We start from the raw sequence: 21718 nt of genomic DNA, 5'->3' as shown, positions 1-21718 counted from the left end.
TTTAGTGAAGCCTTGTTATTTATAGTAGGCAGGAACCATTCAATAACCCTTTCTTTTCCAGAACAGTCTAACATGAAAAGCAGTGTCTTGGTTTACAGAATATTCAATATAAAAATCATCACTCTTCAATGTGCTCTTCAACGTGTGTCTTTCATCTTCTGTAACATGCACTTCAAATGATGAGAAGCCAAATGGAAGAGTGCTATCTATGAAGATATCACATACATGTAGTATTAAGACACACTGTTCCAAGATTAAACTAAAAGTTATAGAAGCTGACCACACCTTCAACTTAACAAATCCTTAAAAATTATTAATAAATTCCTATATGACCTTCAAAACAGATACAATCCCAAGGGACAAAGCTGACACAAGCTGAAAAGCAGTAAACACTTCCACCCCAAGTAGATAATTCATGACAAGACAGAACACAATCATGTGTTGGACTGAAGACGGGGTAGTTGGGAATGCCAGGGGCTACCAAGATTCTGGAATCCACCATTCAGCAGGTGTCTGTATGTCTTGTACAAGGAGATAGACAGTAAACATGATAACCTGGGATGTGATACCTCTATCTGATCCAATTCTATTCCATGGATGAGGAAATAAAGCAGAAATCAAGTGTACTCTTCAAGGTCACAATTAATAAATGATTCCCATGACCAAATTCTTCATAATGAACTGTAATATTCATAGTACCCTTCCAATATGAGTCTCAATGACTGTTAAAGGATATGCATAGGAAAAAGCTGATGAGGGGTGCTACCAGAAGAATCTAAGAAAATAGGAAATGTTCTCAGACCTGCAAAAGAATTATAATAAGTACATGATGGTTACCTTAAATGATAACTTACTCACTTTTCTCTGTGCTGACAAATATATTTTAGACATTTGCCATCTAAAGAGTAAAACAAACTGAGTGCCAGCTGTAGGCATATATGGTATTCATGAAACCCAATCTGTTAATTAAGATGCATTTAAGAAAGTCCCTTAAAAAATTATTTTCAGATAAACAACAACCAATTTGACCAACTATGCTCTAGCTGGTGGAATTCAAGTGGGCAAATACTGGAAGAAGGTTACCTACCTACTGCAGGTGCATCATACTCATCACCAAGCAGAATTTCTGGAGCAGAATATGCAAGAGATCCACAGCTTGTGGTGAGCTTCTTCCCTGGTTGAAATTTGTTGCTGAAACCAAAGTCTGTCAATTTTACAAGACCTTGTTTTTCAAAGAAGACCACATTCTCTGGTTTTAAGTCTCTGTGAACTACATGGAGTTTATGGCAATAAGATATAGCATGAACAATCTGAGCAAAGTACTTCTTAGCCAAATCTTCATTAAGTCCCTCTTCGTGTTTCATTATGTAATCGAACATATCTCCTCCATCCCCAAGTTCTAGAATAAGATATAGTTTGGTCTGAGTGTCAATAACTTCATAAAGGCGTACAATGTTGGGATGCTGCACTAGTTTCATGCATCTCACTTCTTGGAAAAGATGGCCAGTAGCTAAAGTGTCCAATTTTGTCTTGTCAATAACTTTTACTGCTACTTTTTCACCTGTAAAGACATGCCTGGCAAGTTTAACCACTGCAAAATGACCTCGACCCAAGGTTTTATCCAGATCATATAATCCAGCAATCTTTCCATCATATCCTCGCTTGAATCCTGCCATGCTGGTCCAACAGAAGGAAACAGATCTAGACTGTTTGAAATAGATCTTCTCATATAAGAGTATCTGGTGAAAATAAGGAATTCATTTTCAATGTCGTCATGAACATCTACAAAACAAGAGGAGAAATAAAATTAAGGTTCTGTAGCTTTTTCTTTTATAGCTTTCTCTTTTTTAAGAGAAGCCTGCAGTAAACAGAGACATAAAATGAGTAAGGGCCATTATAAGAACCTATTTATATATTTTGGGTTTATGTTACAAAGGTTGAGAATTTAAATGCCATATTAAATTTTGCAAGCTGAAAAAAATTAGTTGAAACAAGTTTTTGGTGATGTCAAATAAAAAAGCTGGCAAGTCTGATAAACTACGTTTAAAAAAATTTTTTCCAAAAGTAATTTCAATTAGTGTCTTAAAAAGTAAGTCAAGAATTGGCAAAAAGGGAAAAACAGAATAAACATTTGGACAGAAACCCAACAACTTTTTCCTGTTATTCCAAAGCTAGCACTATTTCCTTTAAGTACAAAATCCTTTAATGAAGCCTCCTCTAACTCTCCCAGCTGAAATTACCTTCCCTACTCCATATCTCCCCAGCAGTTCAGGACATCCGTGTGGTCTTATTCCATAGGTTTTTGTATATACCATCCCCATCTTAAGACTGCGAGGGTCCTGAGGACTCTAAAATTCTATTTTTTTCCTTCTACCCTCCCCTGAAGAGTGTTTTAGATATAACAAGTAATCAACAGTTTATTAAATTTTGAAATTCAACCTCTTTTTATTTTTTTTTATTTTTTTTTATTTTTTTTTATTTTATTTATTTATGATAGTCACAGAGAGAGAGAGGCAGAGACACAGGCAGAGGGAGAAGCAGGCTCCATGCACCGGGAGCCTGATGTGGGATTCGATCCCGGGTCTCCAGAATCGTGCCCTGGGCCAAAGGCAGGCGCCAAACCACTGCGCCACCCAGGGATCCCTTCAACCTCTTTTTAAAATGCTTACAGGGGAATTTTTTGCTCTTGTGTCACTAGTGCCTAGAACAATATCTGACACACAGTAGTTGCTTAATAAATGTTTGCAGACTGGTACTCAATCTTTGTACTTATCAGTTATGCTTATCTGTATTACAGTTTTCCAACTCTCAAACATAACCCACCATGATCTGACTAAATTTCAAAAACAAGCATGCATGCATTCTTAAACCACTTTAAAGACCATTTGGTTTTAAAGACCATATCTCATATAGCATTTAAAATTCTAAACCTTTATAAACTCTAAATACAGAAACAGACTTTTATAAATGACCCTCAGAAAAACAAATGTATAAAATTATACAAATTTTAAATTTAAGACATCACTTTAAATTTCACAAATTCAACTCTCGCTATTACTTTTTCTGACCCAAATTTAGTAGAATTATAGCAAAATTCAAAGAGGAATACAGCCACTTCCCAAGACTAGCTTTGTCCTATGAGTGTATACCCTCCCCTCCATGAAACATTTTCTAATATATTTTTCCAGTTGTTTTATTAAGTACTTTTTATCTACTGCCACTTAGATGAAAAATACCCCCCAAAAGTAAATTGTACATAAAATGAGGAGTGTTTTAAATTTTAAAGCACATGCATTACATTTCGTTAGATCTCATTTTTGCTTAAAGGAACAGAAGAAAAACTGACATTTATTAAAAGCCTACTATATGTATTTGTGCAAAATGAATCAAAGTGCTACAACTAAGATTCAAACTGAATTTTTATTTCAAAGCCCATCTTCTTTATAAATATTTAACCACTCTAAATGATGTTACATTTAGGATAATATCTGGAGAGTTAAAGTACCAACAATAAAAGAGGCATAAAGTTATTCTCACATGCAAATTAAAATGATCTCAAACACATATCTGGGGTCACCTCAAAATACATACATATATATATATACACACACACACACACACACACACACACAGAGCACGTGCACACATGTGTGCGCGTGCTTAAAGAGCCAACGTTAGTATGTTTATTAATTTTTTTACATTTTAGTAATTACTGTAAATATAAACTACCATTCACTAAGTATAATATGCCATTTATATACCAAGTGCTTTATATTATCCTCATTTAATCCTTACAATTGCCCTCAGAGATAAGGATTATTAGCCCCATTTTAGGGCAAAGAAATGGTTAAGTCACTTGGCGCTGGCTAACAGGGCAGAGTGTAAAAGATATAGGATTTAAACCTAGGGCTACCTAACCTCAAAATCTGTGCTTTTAACAACTATGCTATACTGTTTCTGCAAACCAATTTCAAAACCAAACTAAATTAATCCTGTTTCTCAAAGATTTTTAAAACAAGAAACCAGTACTATGTACAGGTATTGGAGAAAAAGCAAATTTCTTCCATACTGTGTATTATCTATCTTGTCATCTGAGCTAATAATTTTTAATGGGATTAACAGGAAAATCAGAGTGGCAAGATATTGCTTTATTTGAAGAATAGTTCCCCAAAAGAAAATTTAATTCAGGCATATTTTATTTTCAAAAATAGAAACTCTAAGCTAATTCCAGGGAGCAGAAAACTATCTTTAAATCTTAATTTTGATTAATTATAAGGGCAGTGATTAGTTTTAAAATTCTACCTGAGTCTATGTTTCTGTTGTACAAGCTTGCAAACGCAACTTAAGCTTTCAGAACAATTTCAAGCCACCCCCAAGTATTAAAATATTTTGTTTTTTTCATCTATCGCTTTAGTTTAGACAGATTTTTATAAAGTGGCATATAAATCAGATTTTAGAAATAAATCTCAATTTAATTAAATTAATTAGGTTTTGAATCCACTAGCAAGTTGATGGGAAAGAATCAAAGGAGGTCTCTTCACAATGAGACTACCCTAGAGTCAAATAATAATCACTTTCACTATCAAGAAATTTACTCTTTTTGTACTTTGTTTTGTACACATATCCCTTTCCAGGGTCTATGAAACTATAATTATACACTAAAAACAGGACATTATGATTAACTGAAGGTGAGAAGGAAAAAGATCCTTGTTACTGAACATCTTTTCAAGTAAGAGTCCACTAAGCAATCCTACCATCAAGTGCATTTTGTGTTAGCATAAGAAATAACTAAATTTTTTTATCTTTGAGGATCTTCAGTCACTTTAAACAACAATGTCAAATTCTAAGATGTGGCTTACATAAAGTACAGGTGACTCTGCAATGGCTCCAGCACATACCCTGCAAACCACATACTGAATAATCCTTGTTACCACTGTGTTTTGTTAGTTGCTTCTTTTTCCTAAAAGAAAATACAGGAGGAGATTTTAGTTTAGTTCTATTCAACTGCTTAAAGTCAAAATATACACCCTAAGGCTGGATCCAGACAAACATATAAAAATGGTAAATTTGTCCTTAATGACTCCTCTCCCATCATCTTTCTTCCTCTGTGAATTACAACCCACTCAAACAATCGTGAGTGAACAGGAATTTCACAGTGAACAGATACACAGAGATTGTTCCAGGTGGCCCAGTCAGACCATTCCACTAGGTGGAGGAGGAAACAATAATCATGAACAACAGTGAATTGACCGTTTTCTAAATGCTTTCTGGGTAATAGACACCAAATCCACATTTTGTGGACCATCACTAGGAGCCTGCAAGCTAGGCACAATGGGGCTCGACTTGCCAGATCAGCAGCAGTGGGCAACTCCAATCCTGCCTAGCCTAGTTTCCAAGCCTAGCGTGCCTGTAGGAACCCTTGACAGCTCGTGAAACACTCACTCCCACAGCCAAGGAGGGCAACCTTTACAACACACAACCTTCTAGCAAGTCAGCAGAAATCAATCATAAGGGCCAGCATCTGAGAACACATAAAGCAGAAGATTCCAATTCAATAGTAAAAAAAGAAACTATCACTACAAACAGAGAATGTGAACAGATCACTGATATATAAGTCTGGCATGGTGAGAATACTGTGAGAATAAAGGCTTTATGGTCCTTTCCACAACACTGAAATGTCCCACAAATACTGAAAGGCCTAAACATTCACACTAGGCCGAGGCAATTTACACAACACACTAAAGGTGAGCATCCAGGTAATCATTAAGCTCACAAACAGGGCCAGGTCATGGGCACAGGCCCACATCTAGAGACAGGTGAACCCTGGACGCTTACCTACTCGTTCAGTAGCAAGTGGGATATGGTAGCTCCTGACATTAGCCTTGCTTGCTTCTCTCCTTCTACCACTCAGTCTCTAGGCAAGGCAGTGTGGTAGTCCGGTGCGGGTGAGCACTGGCTCTGAGCACCAGTGACTGGATATGAATCCCACTCCACCTATCACTAGCCACGGGACCTCAGCAAAACTCGACTCTACGATCCGTTTCCTCATTAGAAAATGTTAGTAGTAAGGATACAACTTCATAGGTCGTGGTGAAAATTAAATGAGCTAGTATAAGTGTTTAGAATTAAGCCGGGCAGAGAATAAACAGTAAACACTGGTTACCACCATCATTGTTAAAATGATGGCATTCTCTCTCATGCAGGTAGAAACTCTTCCACCCTACTTCAAGAGAATGAATTTACTGATCTGTTCAGTTTCCTAAAATGTATTAAATTGAAAATGACTGAGGTATGACTGTTACATAAAGAAAATACTATCTCTAGTTGGGCATCAAAGCATGATGATTTTTCTTTTTTTTTTTTTTTTTTTAAGATTTTATTTATTCATGAGAGACACAGAGAGAGAGAGGCAGAGACACAGGCAGAGGGAGAAGCAGGCTCCATGCAGGGAGCCCCATGTGGGACTCGATTCTCCCTGGACTCCAGGATCACGCCCTGAGCCGAAGGCAGGGACCAAACCGCTGAGCCACCCAGGAATCCCCCTGATGATTTTTCAATAAAACATCCCACAAAAGCTAAGTATTTGCTTTTAAAATTATATCAAGATGACCTTCTTTCAAATCTACCTTTTTAAAAAGAACTAAATGTTCCTTCACATTTTTTCCTTCTAAAAGTAATACATTCTTACAGAAAATCCGGAAAATACAGACTAGAAGTAGAAAGAATAAAAAGGCATCCATAGCCCTACCACTGATGATAAAAACTATCAGTATTTTGGCGATCTTTCTGCAAATATTTACATACAGCTTCTTCTTTATTCTGTTTTACAAAGATGTGATCATTCTATTTATAACTTTATCTACATTCTATAGATAACTTTAACTTTTTGACATAAAAGTTATGTCATAAAAGTCATAAAAGTGACATAAAAAGTCACTTCTAGTCTCTTTTTGCCTGATGTATTACTTTCATTCGTTTTAGTATTTTATTTCTATGATGGAGTTATGAAAGAAATACCTGTACAATATAGGAAAATATACAATTAGAACATATAAACTGCAAAAAGAGAGAAATTTTTTTCAAAACATCAATTTTTCTACTCTCTGGGACAATCTCTGTTAACAGTTTGGTACACAGCCTTTCCAATTATTTTCTACATGTAATATATGCTCAGACACAACTTTTTAAATAAAATGTAATATATGCAAACATAGGAACAGAAAGAGAAACAGGTCTATAACATTTTAAAAGTAATTCTCTCTACAAAACAAGTCGATACGAATTCACTTTAGAAAATTTGGAAAATGTAGAAAAGCACAATCTGGGGGTGGGGATAGAGAAATCACCTGTAATTTCATCTAAGCTAACCTCTCTTCAGCTATGAATACATATCCTTTATACCTACATTTCTTTACAAAGCTAAGATACTGAATATGAAGTTTGATACTACTTTTTCCTCTACTTTATATAATGAACATTTTCCCATGCACTTGCTTGCATATCAGTATTTTTAATGGCTACATAACAAATATGACATCTTTTAAAACAGCAAAACCACTAAATTAGGCTATTCTAAAGTAGTCACACAAGCACATAACTAGGCTGGACCTAAATGAAACCAGCCAACTAGTCAAAAGTGTTTATAATATGGAAATTCATGTTTGAGAAACAACTCCCAGTATATGTTGCAAGAATATACTGATATCCTCCCAACTAAAGAGAAGCAAACTGAAGTGTACGGGTGTGGCTGGAGAAGAGGAAGGAAGAGTGGGTGGCCCTACACACATTTTGCAAGCTGCTGAAAACATTTGTAGAACCAGCCTCTGTTAAATCTACTGTCAATTTGAAATTCACCCTGTTATTCTTCTCGAAATTCACTTTCAGATTTTCACTGACATCACCACCACTGCAGTGTAGTCTGTGTATCAAACAAATGTCTCCTACTCACATCTTTGGGGAGGACAAAACAGAATACTGAACAAAGGTAGCTCTGCATGCCCAATCCACAGCATGAGAAAGTAGAGGAATGGAACAAAAAGGGCCATGTGTTTTCCTACATTTTATTTGGGATATTATAAATTTCCTCCTAAAATCGGACCACCAATATTTAAAATATGTAAAACCTCTCCCAAAATTAAGTGCTTTTAAAAAAAAAATCTGTGCTAATGAATGCTCTCGAGGACTTTTTGCAAAGACACACTAAAACTGCATTTAAGCTTCTTACATATGGAAATATTCTGGTTATCTTTTACAAATACCAAAAATGCAAACTGTAATTTTTACTCATGGAAAATGCTAAACTGCATGCTGATAGAAAAACTAAGTGGAGGAATTAACACTGTCTCAGTGAATACTACCACCCCGATCTTACTGCTGAAATTTCAGATACCATAACAAAAATGGCATAGGATGAAAGGAAGACAGTAGACTAAATCCTCCGAGAATATCAACAACCTCCTGGTCAAGCAAAATAAACACAATCCTACATGCAGTTGCCACTGCTGTTCCCTTTATCCAAAATAAACAATATTCTACATTTCTAGAATAGCACTCCTCTTCCTGGGAGTTACCAATATAAGCCATAAATCAAAGATGAAGAAACCACAAATAGGCCAAGAGGTCCTAAGTTATGGAAGGATCAGAGTTTTTCACTGGATTGGCTGGATATTACAGTGTAGTTATCATATACTATTATGTGGTTATCAGGCTGCACTCACTGGATGGATTCAAGATTGGAAATTACAAATTAAAAGGTTAAATTCTTAAAAAAAAAAAAAAAAGATTTATCTACTCATGAGAGACAGAGAGAGAGAGAGAGAGAGAGAGGCAGAGACACAAGCAGAGGGAAAAGCAGGTTCCATGCAGGGAGCCCGAGGCGGGACTCGATCCAGATTCTAGGATCATGCCCTGAGCTGAATGAAGGCAGACGCTCAACAATGAGCCACTCAGGCATCCTGGTTAAATTATTTCTTATGAGAAATGTCCAAATAGGCAAAATTGTACCTCCAAATGTCTAGGAAAGTATTTTCCAAGGGAAGGTAACTTCCTACTCAAGTATATTCTGCAAGTACTCTTCCAAGCACTCAATTTTAATGGACGGGGAGCAACCAAAGTGACCAGGAATGGCAGGCTGAAAGGACTGTTCGGCTCTTCAGACAGCGACTGGGTCACAGATGTAGATCAATCTCATGAAGCGTTGGTTTACATAATCCTTATTTTCTCTAAGTGAAACTAGCAATGGTCCAGGATATATCAAGGAATTTTAATGTATCCAGGAGTCAGGCGATTTATTAACTGATGTAGAGTAGTACTAATTATTTGTAAAGAGAAAGAGGTTAACATCCAAACCACACAATCAGGACCAGCAGTGCAGATGATAAGTTTAAATTCCTAAACAGAATCTGCCTCTTGTTAAAATGATAAAAAATGCTAAATTTGTCACCATTTCTGATGACAGCCTGGTATAACACACGCATGTAATAATGACTTGAGCAAAAGCAGGTATGTAAAAGTTACTCCAAAATAAATAAAGCTAATCCACAATTACTCTTTGTTGCCAGGAAGACAAGAGAAATTGGAAGTTTGGAGAATTCAAAAACTTAATAATCTAAATCTTTTATTTATTTATTTATTTATTTATTTATTTATTTAATAAATTTATTTTTTATTGGTGTTCAATTTACCAACATACGGAATAACACCCAGTGCTCATCCCGTCAAGTGCCCCCCAATAATCTAAATCTTTCTTCCAAACTTTTATTAAAATGCTATCAGTACTCATTTTCACTCCCCGTCTTTTCTTTCCCTGCTGATTTGTGATGAAGATGGTCATTAAAAAATGGTCAAAAAAGAATACTGGAACAGAAGAAAAATAATAAATCTATAAACAAAAATACGATACTTAACATTACATTGACTTTGACTTAAAAGGCTACATCATTTGAGATTCTCATATTGTTAAGACTAAAATTATCTGATTTCTAAAAATTTCTGAAATTTCTGAAAAGCAATGTGGCAATATATACATCAAGAGCCTTAAAATACTCACCTTGATTTAATAATCTCATTACTAGATTTGTATCTTGAAGAAATAAAGTTGTTGAAAATTTTTACACTCAACAATGTTCAGTGATATCTATATGTACAAAAAAATAGAAATAATCTAAAGGTCTGCAAAAGAAAACAATTAAATCACAGTACACCTAACATTAACACTATGCAGTCATATTTTGAGGCTATTTAATCTCCTGGGGAAATTCTCACAATAAAATGTTAAGTTAAAAAATTCATATACCAAATTTCATGGCATGATCTCAATTTTTAAAAAAGCATTTAATTTGTCTGCATATATATTTTAAAAATACCAAAATGTTAAGTTGGTAAGATTATAGAATTTTTTTTTTCTCTTTATGCTTTCCTGTTCTTTTCAAATTTTTTGGCAGTGAATGTGTGCTGCTTTTACAATCTAAAACAGTTTATTAAAATTTTGACTCTTTTGTGTGTAATTTTCAATTTTCTGAGATCTATGAAAAGACTAATTTCCCTAAAAATATATTATCTAAAACCTATTTATGTCATCTTAATAAACAAGACACATTCAAGGAAATATTTTGCTTCCCATGAGGGACAAGGTATGCAATATTCCTTCAGACTGAGGAAGGAACAGGATCACCAAGTCTATTTTCATTAGCAAATATGTGAGCCTTAATTGTGTAGAAACACAACAGTCTCTGTCCTTTATAACCTTACAAATGTTATCTACATATAAAAAAATAAACAACTACACAGGTTAGCCTGGGTGAGGAGTGCCAAAGGAAGAGCAGAGGACACTAACAAGGCAGGATCCCCAAGAACAGGACAGCCCACAGACCAGAGCTTAGCCTTCAAGAGGGAGCAGTGGAACACCATACCTGAAAGTGGGGAGACAGAGGCAGCAGAGCATGCACATGGCTGGCTGGCTTTGGAAAGGAGAGTATCAGTTTGGGTGAATTTATGATTTGGGGTAGACATGAGATAAGTTAGTACGGTTAAGAAGTTTGATCCTGAAAAATACCTAATGGCTTACCATCTACGCAACTATGATGAACTCTTACTTTCTCAAAACTAATGGAAAACTTGCCATACTCAATAATTCACCACGAATCTATCCTTGAATTATACTTAAGTTCAATTAAGTGTCATTAGAGAGTTAAAAATGCACAGAAGCAGCTTCTAATCACAGAGCTGATAAGAGGTCTCAAAGAAAAAAACTTTTTAGGTAGTAACATAAATGCAACATAGAAATAAAGTCATTAGAGAATTTAAACCAATTTTAAAAAGTTCACTGTCCACTTTAAAGTTCCATAAAACACCAATTTTGTTTTGACTTAGATTAGACCTTTCTCATTATCACCCATGCTACTTTCCTAAAAACCTACTACAGACATAAATAGGTTTATATAGAAATTAAGTCCAGTCTCCTAACAAAACTAGGTGACTGTCTCATTTCAAATTTTAAAAATGTCTTTCACTGCCACAACTGTTTACTTTAGAATTTCAGTTTTGTTTTAATGCAGGTCTCAAAAAGAGTGAACAAAGTAACAACTGGGAATCCATGTCCATACTGAACTCTATATATTTGTTTAATCATTTATTCCCCCCAACCTGCAATACAATGGAAATATACCCACTTCACAGATGAGAAAGCAGGGACAAAGAGGACTTTGTCCCAGTCCTACACCCAGCTAAGAGCTGCCTGGTTTGGACTCCAGGTCCCACCGACTCCTGGGCCCTCCATTATTTCCTGCAACAATACACCTCCCTTTACCTAGGCCTGTCTTCTTTCCCAGGGAAAGAACAGCAATAAAATAAATCAATTTGGACATTTCTCACGTTCTTCCAGTGATGATATGCTATGCTAGTCACCTAGTCCAGCAATCGATTAAATGGAGGAAATTCCCTGGCACCACCGCTCACTTAATAAACATTATTAACAAACAACTCAATTAAAGACTTTTTGAAACTACTTTTTAAAAAAAGAAATTACAGGCAAATAACTATTCAAAAGACAGATATTTACTGATCATGTAAAAATGGAATGGCACCTTAAAAATAACTTCACCTTAGTGTTTACATACAATTTTGTGATGACAAAAACAGCCAGTAGCACAGAACAGCCAACGCCAAGCAAGTAATTCAGATAAATTTAGGGAGGTTCTATTTTCTGCATAAAAACTGTACCCTTTCCCCAACTGCAATTCTAATACACTTTGCAAATTACATTCTCTCCATTTGTTTCTGAAAAAGCCTTTTCCTTTACAGGAAGATTAGCAAATACACATAAAATAGGAGCACAAAGGACAAAATCAAGCCCTGAAACTAAGACTGTATGAATATTCTCATTCCAAATTTCTTTAGTAGCACTCATAATACTCTACACCAATAAAAAGAGAATTGTTTCACTTGCAGAAAATGAGGTAAAACAGAAAGCTAAACTTTACTTTTAAATTTAATCGCTCTGCTTTTGTCCACTAAATAGAAGGCTATTGAGGATTATGACTATTTTTAAAAAAGATCCATGAATACAGTACGTTCTAGCTTCATACTGTCTCCATGAATATTTGTTAGTACACGGTCCTAAATCTGAAATGAACTTTACATAAATAATTATACTATAAAACTTACATTATCTAAAATACAATTTCTCTAATAAAGAAAAAACAACATGGGTGAATATGTATTAAATCCAGTTCAATTTATGATTTGAACATTTTCCCCTAGCTACGCCATATAAAGACAATATAATGCCCTAAGAGGTGTGTACATAGAGGAGAGGGAATATTGGAGAAGAGCTGGGAGAGCGTGCTAAGATTCAGCATTTCATTTCAAACTACCACATGGTCAACCTTTCTTATTACCCTCACCATAGAGGTGCACTTTAAAAATGATCAAAGTTCATTTATTCAGCAGACATGAACAGCAGCATCAGAGTGCAGTAGAAAGAGTACCACAGGGCCTGGAGCCCAGCAAGTTACTCAACTTCTACAAAGAGGCACATCTTAATCTATAAAACAAAGATAATCACCACCTTAGATAGTTATTATGAAGGCAAGTGGGATAATACATATTAGCAAGATGTGAGTAGGCTCAAAATCATCTACCGTTTTCCCCCGAAATTTTCAGAACTGGCCTTCCTTCCAGGAGAGTCTGATATTTGAGAGGAGTTATATACTTAGTTTTCTACCTTATTTTGATATCTGCTAATAGGCCCATCAAGCTGCCCCTAAATGCCTCTACAAGACATACTAGGAAGATTCCTGCCACAAGATCTGTACAATCTCTTACAGAGACAGATATGCTAAAGGAGTTGCTCTTTCTCCAAAACCTACCTTAGGGGAGTTCATAGGAGGTTATCTCGAAGAAATTCATTTTGTTTGAGCTAAGAATTGAAATTGACAATGATGGGGAAGACGCTTTTCAGCACACAGACCTGAGAGAGCTTAGTATGACTGGGATGATAATACAGAGCACAGGAGACGAGATCAAACAGGTAGGCAGGGACCACATACCCAAGGGGCCTTGTATTCCAAACAAACCAGCTGCGGTTCCTTAGGTCTGGTGAGCCCTTACCAGAGGGCTTCAGGGCCCAGCTAAAAGTTCACCTCCAGGAGGTGTCCTTCCCCACCCACACACATCCCTGCACACCAGCTCCCATACCTTCTCACAGCACCATTCCTTTCCCATCAGGGCCCTTATCACAACTGCAGTTAATATAATTACATGAGTAATAATCTGTGTCCCCACTCAAATAAATGATAACTTCAGTCTGTGTAAAGCCCATGTCCATTTTATTCTGCTCTGTATCCCAGGGCCTGCCATATATCTATATATTTTGAGTATAGTATCTACTCAAAATATATAGATACACATTATTAAATAAACAAACAAAAGCTGGCACTAAGAAGCCGAAGAAGGGCACGCCTGGGTAGCTCAGTCGGGTTAAGCGGGTTAAGCATCTGCCTTCAGCTCAGGTCAGGAGCCCAGGGTCCTGGGATCGAGCCCCACATCAGGCTCCCTGCCTCCCTGCTTGGCAGGGAGTCTGCTTCTCCCTCTCCGTCTCCCCACCCCTCACCTCCCTCATGCTCTCGCACTCTCTCTCTCTCTCTAATAAATAAACAAATAAAATCTAAAAAAAATAAAAAAAATTTTAAAAAAAGGCAGCAGCAGCCAAGGAAGAATCCTGAGCAGACAAATGGCAAGCAGAGATGACAGTTACACAAACCACTCTAACAGCAAAGTGAAGACCAGCCTGGCAGGGTAAGACTAGAGCTGGGGTACAGATAAAGAGACTACTGAAAATATCCCACTTAATGACCTAAATCACTTAGGCAGCCAGTATGTGGACAGTGATGATGAGAGGTAACGGACCAGACATGTTTAGGAAGTAGAATCTCAGACCTCAATGCCTGGGGGGCAAAGCAAAGAGGGAAATCCAGAATGATTCTAGCAGAGAGTGGTAGCAAGTGGTGCCATTCACTCAGACCAGAAATACAAAGGACAGGGACAAACATTATTGAGCATCTACTACATGCTAGGATCAAGTGAAAGATTGGCTTCTAGTTCCAAAATTCTATGATTGATAAACAGTTTAAATTTAGCCCACCTGTATTAAAATGGGCACAGTTTCTATTAATAGGCTGGTTAAATCAACAAAATAAGTTTAGATTTTTGAAGTTTCTTCATGAAGACACCACTTGGGTATACTAACTATGCATGAGGCCATCACACTGGTCGGGGGATGTTTAAATCAAGGAATTGGTCTCTGCCTTCAAAGAGCTGACAGTCTTTAAAGTTTGAGAAAAATAACTGCATTTCAACAAATGAGCAACTAATGCCCAGTGGGGTTATGATCTGACCATTTATAAGACCTGTAACCCACACTACTGGAGCACAGACTTCATAACCTACATTACATTTCCAGGCCAATATATGCATTTGAGGGGGTATGTATTTAAATAGACAGACCCAATCCTGCTTTGAGCCTGGAAGATACTGCAGAACTTAAAACATCACAGCACATAGCCTGTGACTGACTTTGAAGTAATTACTGAGTGCTACATCGCAGCACTTTGGAAGGTACCATAAAACAAGTAAGGAGAGAGAAAGACGCCTGATTTGTCATGGAAGAGGCTACCTGAGCAGAAGCCAAACGCTGGAGGTGCCAAAGCAGAGTCTCAGGAGGCTCTGGAAGCAGCAGAGAAATAAACGTTCAGGAAAGGTACAGCAGGGATCCTCTTTAGACAGGCTCCTCCCCTGCCACCAGCAAGAAATGGCTTCCCATGGGATATAAGGCCTCAACCCAAAGCAGACTTACAGAAAAAGGTATGAGGAAACCATCCAGTGTGAATAATCTAGCTCCAGATCATCCAGAGCAGCCAATATATGAAAAGAGCTCTTGTGAGGCTATTAAGTCTGAGAAATTTTACACTAGCTCTTTGCAAACAAAAACAAGATACCAAAACACTTCCCTCTCCATGCCCAGAGCTCCTGCCACTCCTCTCTCTTCCTGTTCATATTCTTTAAAAAAAAGAACAGCTGCACTGTCTTTACCTCCTCAACTCCCTTTCACCCACTTGGATCTAAGTTCTTCCTCCACTACTTAACCTTGTCTTCTCATCTTCCCTGAACTCTCTGAGCACTTTCCCCTTCTCTCTGCCTGGGAACCCTATCTGTATTAAGACCAGTCCATTGTCACCTCCTCCGTGAAGCATTCGCAAGTCAGATTGCTCCTTGCCACCATCTTTGTACTTCTGCGGGGTTTTGCCTATGCCTTACCACAGCATTCACTGGATCCTATCATCACTGCTTACTTCAGTGCCCCAATAGCCTGTGAGCTCCTAAAGGCAGTAATTGGTTTTTATTCATTTTTCTATTGCTACTCTTGAATCCAGGGTCCCAAAAACGGACACACAAAGGTACCATGAATAAACGATAACAGGCTAAGTTTATCTTCAAAACTGCTAGAATCTACTCAAGTAACTTCACTGACATTGCTCTAAGAATTTACCTGCACACACATACACTGAGAAGTACCTAAATTATGAATAATAGTTTTATTGGCTAACAATTCTATCTTCTGATTGTTAAGCAAACAGCGTGCATGCCGTTAAAAGAGGTCTTTAGAGTACCTCAACTATGTTTTTAAAATTCTGGCTGTGTAGAAAGTTCACTTGTGCTCTTTTCTTCCTGGGCCTAGTGGGGGAAGACATCACAGGGAAGACATCACACCTTCTTTATACCAGTACTTAGAACGATGACTGCTCAATTATCTCCAAAAATAAATAACTTTTTTCCATTTAGTTTCACTTTCTATATGACAGAAACACCCATGGTAAGGTTTAGATGAACATTATTTCCTGTGGCCAGTAAAAATGTCATGAGAGCCCTTCAACTTCAATAAAGACATATAAAAGCCTTCATTTGAGGATTATGGGATTAAATTTGAACATAAAGTCCCAATTTATATTTCTGTTCTAGAAAAATAAAAATTAGGATAACTTCTGAATTCTTGTATGTTTACTGCAGCAATACTGAAAACTTTAAGTAGTAAAGTATTAATGGGGCGAGAGCCATTTCTGTGCATAAAACGAAAACTGATTGTACAGATTTAAAAAATAGAAAGGTCACACTCAAAATTCCCTGCCTGGAAAATCTTGAAGATGTAAGAAAAGTTAGCCCTGGGCACTTAATTTTTCAGCTACTACACTGCTTCAATATGTGCCCTTGGGAATGTCATGTAATTTCTCTCATTTCTAGTTCTGTAAAATGGGAATGTCATCTGTTTTCCTAGTAGGGACAATAAGATAGTTGGAGAAAAGAATCAATACGTATTTTTTTTTAAGGAAACTTGTCTAATTAGTATGCTTAAATCACCACTTGTACAGTACATTCTTCCTCAGGAATCCAATTCCAAAAGAAATATTTAAGCAGACATAGAAGACAGATTTCCTTAGGGGAATGATTTGATAAATATGGAAAGTCTTGTAATTATAAATTTAAAAACTGATTACATAAAACTTGACAGCTCCTAGCTTTAAAGTACACTAATAAACATTCTGATAAATTAGGTTGAGACACAGTGTCCCAACCCTGAACAAGGAACCCAAACTGAGGCAACTGATAGTTGACAGAAATTTGGTGAAAATTCAGCAGGACAGTCAACATTTGCAGTTCCATCAGTGGTAAACCACGCTTCCCCTTCAAAACTGATAAAATGTGAAACGCAATAAATCAGCTTTATCACCCATTCCTAAGGCTTTGAGAATGCACTCAATTTTTAAAAACATAAAAAAGTTAACCTGACAGTTTGAAAGGCCCTCTATCCTCAGACCTCTGTAGATTTAAGAATCCTCCTGCCAAATTCTCCCAAACACTGAGATGGAACCAATCCTCCCAAGAAGCAGTGGATCATCCCCGATTCAAGCGTCAGGAAGAGCACAGCTCCAGGACCCCCCCGCCCCCCCAGGTTGAGACTGTCACTTTCCTAGATCCCGAGTCCAAGTTAACGACAGGCTTTTGCAAAATGGTTCAGAAAGCAATCAACAGGCGATGACTCTGTAAAAGAACGGAGGTTTCCTGATGTGCAGGGAAAAACAACAACAAAACGGCAGGTCTCCCCCGGGAACGGCAGCGCTCCTCCTTCCCAGCCCGGTGCCCTTTCTCTACAGACAAGAGCCCCATTCTATTGTAAGGCTGCGGCTTCCCCGAGAAAGCCTGGCTGCGGCCAGATCTCCAGGTTGCTCTGGAGAAGGAAACACATCCCGGCGCACACCCCACGAGGGCACCGGGCGCGGGGAGCCGCGGGGAGCCCGGCCGGGCGCGGGGCCCGCTCGGGGCGGGGCGGGGCGCGGGGTGCGGGGTGCGGGGCGCGGGCGCCTCCCGAGGTGCCGCAATCCGGCCGCGGCCGCAAGGGCAGGGCCTCCGGGAGCCCGCGGCCGCCGCAGTGCCAGTGCCAGTGCCAGTGCCAGTGCCGGCCCCGCGCCCCGCCGCCGCCCCGCCGCCAGGCCGCACGCCGCCGCCGCCCCAGCCCGCGTCCTCCGGGCCCAAGGCGCTGCGGCCGGCACGGGCAGCGGGGCGCGGGGCGCGGGGCGCGGGGAGCGCGGAGCGGCGAGCGCGCAACTTACTTTCCGCCCGCGGCGGGCGCCCGGGCCCGCACCCCCAGCCCGCAACGCCGCAGGCTACCCGGCGGCGGAGGCCGGCCCGCACCCGGCCCGCGGCCGCCGCGCCCCGCCGCGCCCCGCGCTCGCCCCTACCTCCGCCAGCAGGCGGGCGTCCGTCCGCAGCAGCCGCGGCGCCGACGACTCCCTCCCGGCCGCCGAACCCCCGCACCCAGCGCTAATCATAATACCGAACGGGCGGCCGGCCGCGGGCGGGGGGGGCGAGGTGCGCCTGCGCGGGGCTCGCGTCACTGTGACGCAGAGCGGGGCGGGCCCGCGGGGGGGCGGGGCCGGGAGCACCTGCGGGCGCGGGCGCGGGCGCGGGCGCGGGCGCGGGCGCGGGCGCGGGCGCGGGCGCGGGCGCGGGCGCGGGCGCGGGCGCGGGCGCGGGCGCGGGCGCGGGCTGCGGAGGGCGTCGTGGCGGCGTCGGGGCAGGCGGGCTCCGCGGCGGTGGGCTGGCGGCGGGAAGCGGCCGAGGCGCCCGAGGGGAGGGCCCGGGGAAGGAGGAAGCGCAAGGGATACGGGGCAGTGGCCGGGAAGAGTGGCGCGAGCTACCGGGTAACCGGAGAGCTGGGACGGCCTGCGCACCTGACCTGCCTGCGTCCTGGGGGCTGGCGGGGAGGGCAGCTCGCGCTTTGCCCTTCCGGGGGTGCCCGCGTCTCCCGCCGAGTTTAAGCAAGGAGAGGGAAAAGAGTGAATATACGTTCATGTATACACATACATATATAAATATATGCATATGCTCTTTTTCTCTACAGTTTTATTTCTTGGGAACCCAATTTGAAGGAATTTCATTGATTTTGTTGCTATTTAAACAAAAGGAGAAAAGCCCACCATCTGAATGCGGCGCTGGCCTTAAAGGTCACCGGGAGACACTAGCCCGGCCCCATCAGTTAGCGGCCTCTCCTGGAAACCACCTGGAAAGGCAAAAGGTCATGGAAAGTGTTAAAACTGACCAAGTCCGGGATTCAAACAGCAGACGTTAATCGTGGTTTAGCTAGAGAGTTCAGCGGCATGGTCACCAGGCCAAGTGGCTCAGGAAGGGAGCTTAGCCAAGGCCAGAAGAGGGGTGCTGGGCTCCTGACTCCCACCCTCGAAAGCTTGTCTTTCAGTAGGTGGAAGATGGGCTCTCTGAGGCTTCCTGAAAGGGAGAGCCAACAAGCCAGATGCCAGGTTTCTCCGACCTGCTTTTCCCTTTCTGTTTCTCCTTTCTTTCCACCCTTCAAATAAAAAATGCCTAGTGAAGAAGGACACAAGAAAAAAATAAATACACAAATAAAAGCTGCTCAGATGCTCCAAATTTGATTAAGTTGACTTGGTGCAGAAGAGAAATCTAGATGGCTTTAGCAAGTGTGTCTTTGCTGACCTGCAAATGTCAGGGGTTTTGTTTTGTTTTGTTTTGTTTTCAGACCATCTCCACAGCATCAATTTTGCATGTCTGAAGATGATTGAAAAGTAAGTGGATTGTGGGGAGATGCAAGCCCTTAGGGTGAGAACAAGGTTTTCTATTAAAGGGGGACTCCCAGTCAGCCTAATGCTCTAGGATGGGGTGATGGATCATTGGCCGGGAAAACCCTGGGACTCTAGGCCTCAGGCTAGGCCTCTGTCCCTTAAGGATGAGTCAAAGCCCCAACTCTGGGATCACTCTGATTGAGAAAGACCATAAAGGAAAAATCTCACTTTGACACTGACATTCTAACTCTAGGCGTATGTTACGCAGTAGCTCCTTTGTGGAATTCAGTCAGTCCTTCACTACTGGAAAGTTGGAAGACCATGCACTTTTCCCCTCAGGGAGATATCACTATTTAGGGAACCCTGTAAAAGAAAAACAAACAAACAAAAAAAGACCCACTCTAATGGTCTCCCAAGGGAATCCAGTGGTTGACGACCTCTGCCACCAGACCTGTAGCCCTGAGAGTAACAGTAACCACAAAGCAATGGCCATAATAAATAAGCCCTTGGAAAACAGTATTTATATTGTTGCTGTGTGTGACTCAGGTTTCAACTAAAATCTATAAGGTAACAAGGACATAAGAATAGCAAAACAATAAATGAAAAGGAACAGAATAATAGATTGATTCAAATAAAGTCAGGGATACAGCCGGATAGTAAATCATTCATTCATCCCCAGTGTTTCTTGGGAAGCTATAGTGCTGCTGGCAAGAACATGACCCATTTTCAGTTCCACACCATAGATGTAGTAACATGATCTTATTATGCTTAGGCAATATTTAAGAATATTCAAGTGCAAATTAATATATTATTACTTAACTTTGAATATAAGCAAATATGTTTATTGTTAATGAAGAACCCTCCTCCAATCTGCCTGGAGGCTTTCTCCAACACAGACTGCTTTTTTTAATGTTAGGTCTTTTTATGGACCTGTAAGAAGCTTTAATTAGATATACAGCACTCTACAAAACGACAAGATGGAGCATGCAGGTTTGTATTACAGTTTCTGTGATTCAAATCTCAAATATAATGCCACCAATTTAAGGAAGAAGTTGTTTATCAGAAGGCAACCAGGGCAATGCTACAAATTAGATCAAGATGTGAAAAGCAAGCAGATTCTTGAAAGAATTGCAATTTTCATCTTGGGACCCCCCATCACCACACACACACACACACACATACACACAAGCATCATATTATCTTCTCTAGATATTGTTCATTTTCATAATTTGAAAAAATTAAACTATATTTAAAACAATAGGTATTGAGTAACCATGTACAGTTCAATTTTGAGTTATAACATGTATTTAAGTAAGATTTTGCTTTACATATTTAATTAGTCATTTTGTACATTGATAGTTGTGCATTTCTAAATCCTGGCTTCATCCCAGTAGGACCAAAAAATAATGATACTTCATTGGAAAGGCCTACAGAGTTCCTCAAAGACTTTCTCATACTACCCCATTGGCATCAGTTAGCATGTTTCTCTTATCTCAGATATCAGTGAAGGCCACCGTATGTGTGTGTGTGTGTGTGTGTGTGTAATGTATTTTTGATAGTTGCAAACAAAGATTGAAAATGCCAGCCCTTGACTCTGTTCATTTGCAACATGTGAGCTAAGAGACATGACAGTCATTGCCTGGCATCAAATCCCGCCCCATCACTTAATTCTCTATGGCTTTGGGCAGGTTCCTTAACCTTCTGTTTGTTTTCTTCTCTGTAACATGAGGATGGTAGTGATAATGATATCTTTCTTATAAAGATGGTATAAAGAAATGGTTCTCAAAGTGTGCTCTCTTGACCAACAATATCAGCTTCTTCTGGGAACTGAATCAAAATTCAAATTCTCAGTCTCCATTCCAGAGGTACTAAATTGAAAACTGTAGTTTCTGTTTCAAGAACACTTTTGGGTGATTCTGATGCAAGTTAGAGTTTGAGAACCACTGTTGATGGGATTAAATGAGTTTATTTTAAGTATTAAAACAGTGCCTGGTACACAGTAAGTGGTATATTAATGGATATGTTTAAATGAATACAATATGATGTTGCCAAGATTTGCAAAGTTTAATTCA

At 39.7% G+C, this 21718-nt stretch overlaps 1 protein-coding gene and 1 long non-coding RNA gene across 7 annotated transcripts in view; one reads left to right on the top strand and one right to left on the bottom strand.

Annotated features, from left to right (window-relative positions):
• Positions 1-18433, bottom strand: part of SNRK (SNF related kinase) — a 57888-nt gene extending 39455 nt beyond the window's left edge. The window contains exons 1-4 of one of the 6 annotated variants that reach the window (XM_077865989.1): positions 18291-18411; positions 17512-17592; positions 4860-4950; positions 1088-1782 (exon numbers count right to left, since the gene is read on the bottom strand). In XM_077865989.1, the coding sequence (XP_077722115.1) occupies positions 1088-1676 (589 nt within the window). In that variant the 5' untranslated portion in view covers positions 1677-1782; positions 4860-4950; positions 17512-17592; positions 18291-18411. Of the gene's footprint in view, positions 1-1087; positions 1783-4859; positions 4961-17511; positions 17593-18290 lie in introns of those variants that run through there. The other 5 variants (XM_077865987.1, XM_077865991.1, XM_077865988.1 and 2 more) reach the window with 5 other exon arrangements.
• Positions 18434-18611: 178 nt separating this feature from the next.
• Positions 18612-20917, top strand: LOC144294396 (uncharacterized). The gene is made up of 3 exons (XR_013361794.1): positions 18612-18752; positions 19604-19649; positions 20563-20917. It is a non-coding gene; the product is annotated as an uncharacterized LOC144294396 (long non-coding RNA).
• Positions 20918-21718: the final 801 nt, after the last annotated feature.

This window comes from Canis aureus, chromosome 22, assembly GCF_053574225.1.
Source record: "Canis aureus isolate CA01 chromosome 22, VMU_Caureus_v.1.0, whole genome shotgun sequence".
Classification (NCBI taxonomy): domain Eukaryota; kingdom Metazoa; phylum Chordata; class Mammalia; order Carnivora; family Canidae; genus Canis; species Canis aureus.
Note: the sequence above shows the minus strand (reverse complement) of the source record. Positions and strands in the feature narration are given on the sequence as shown.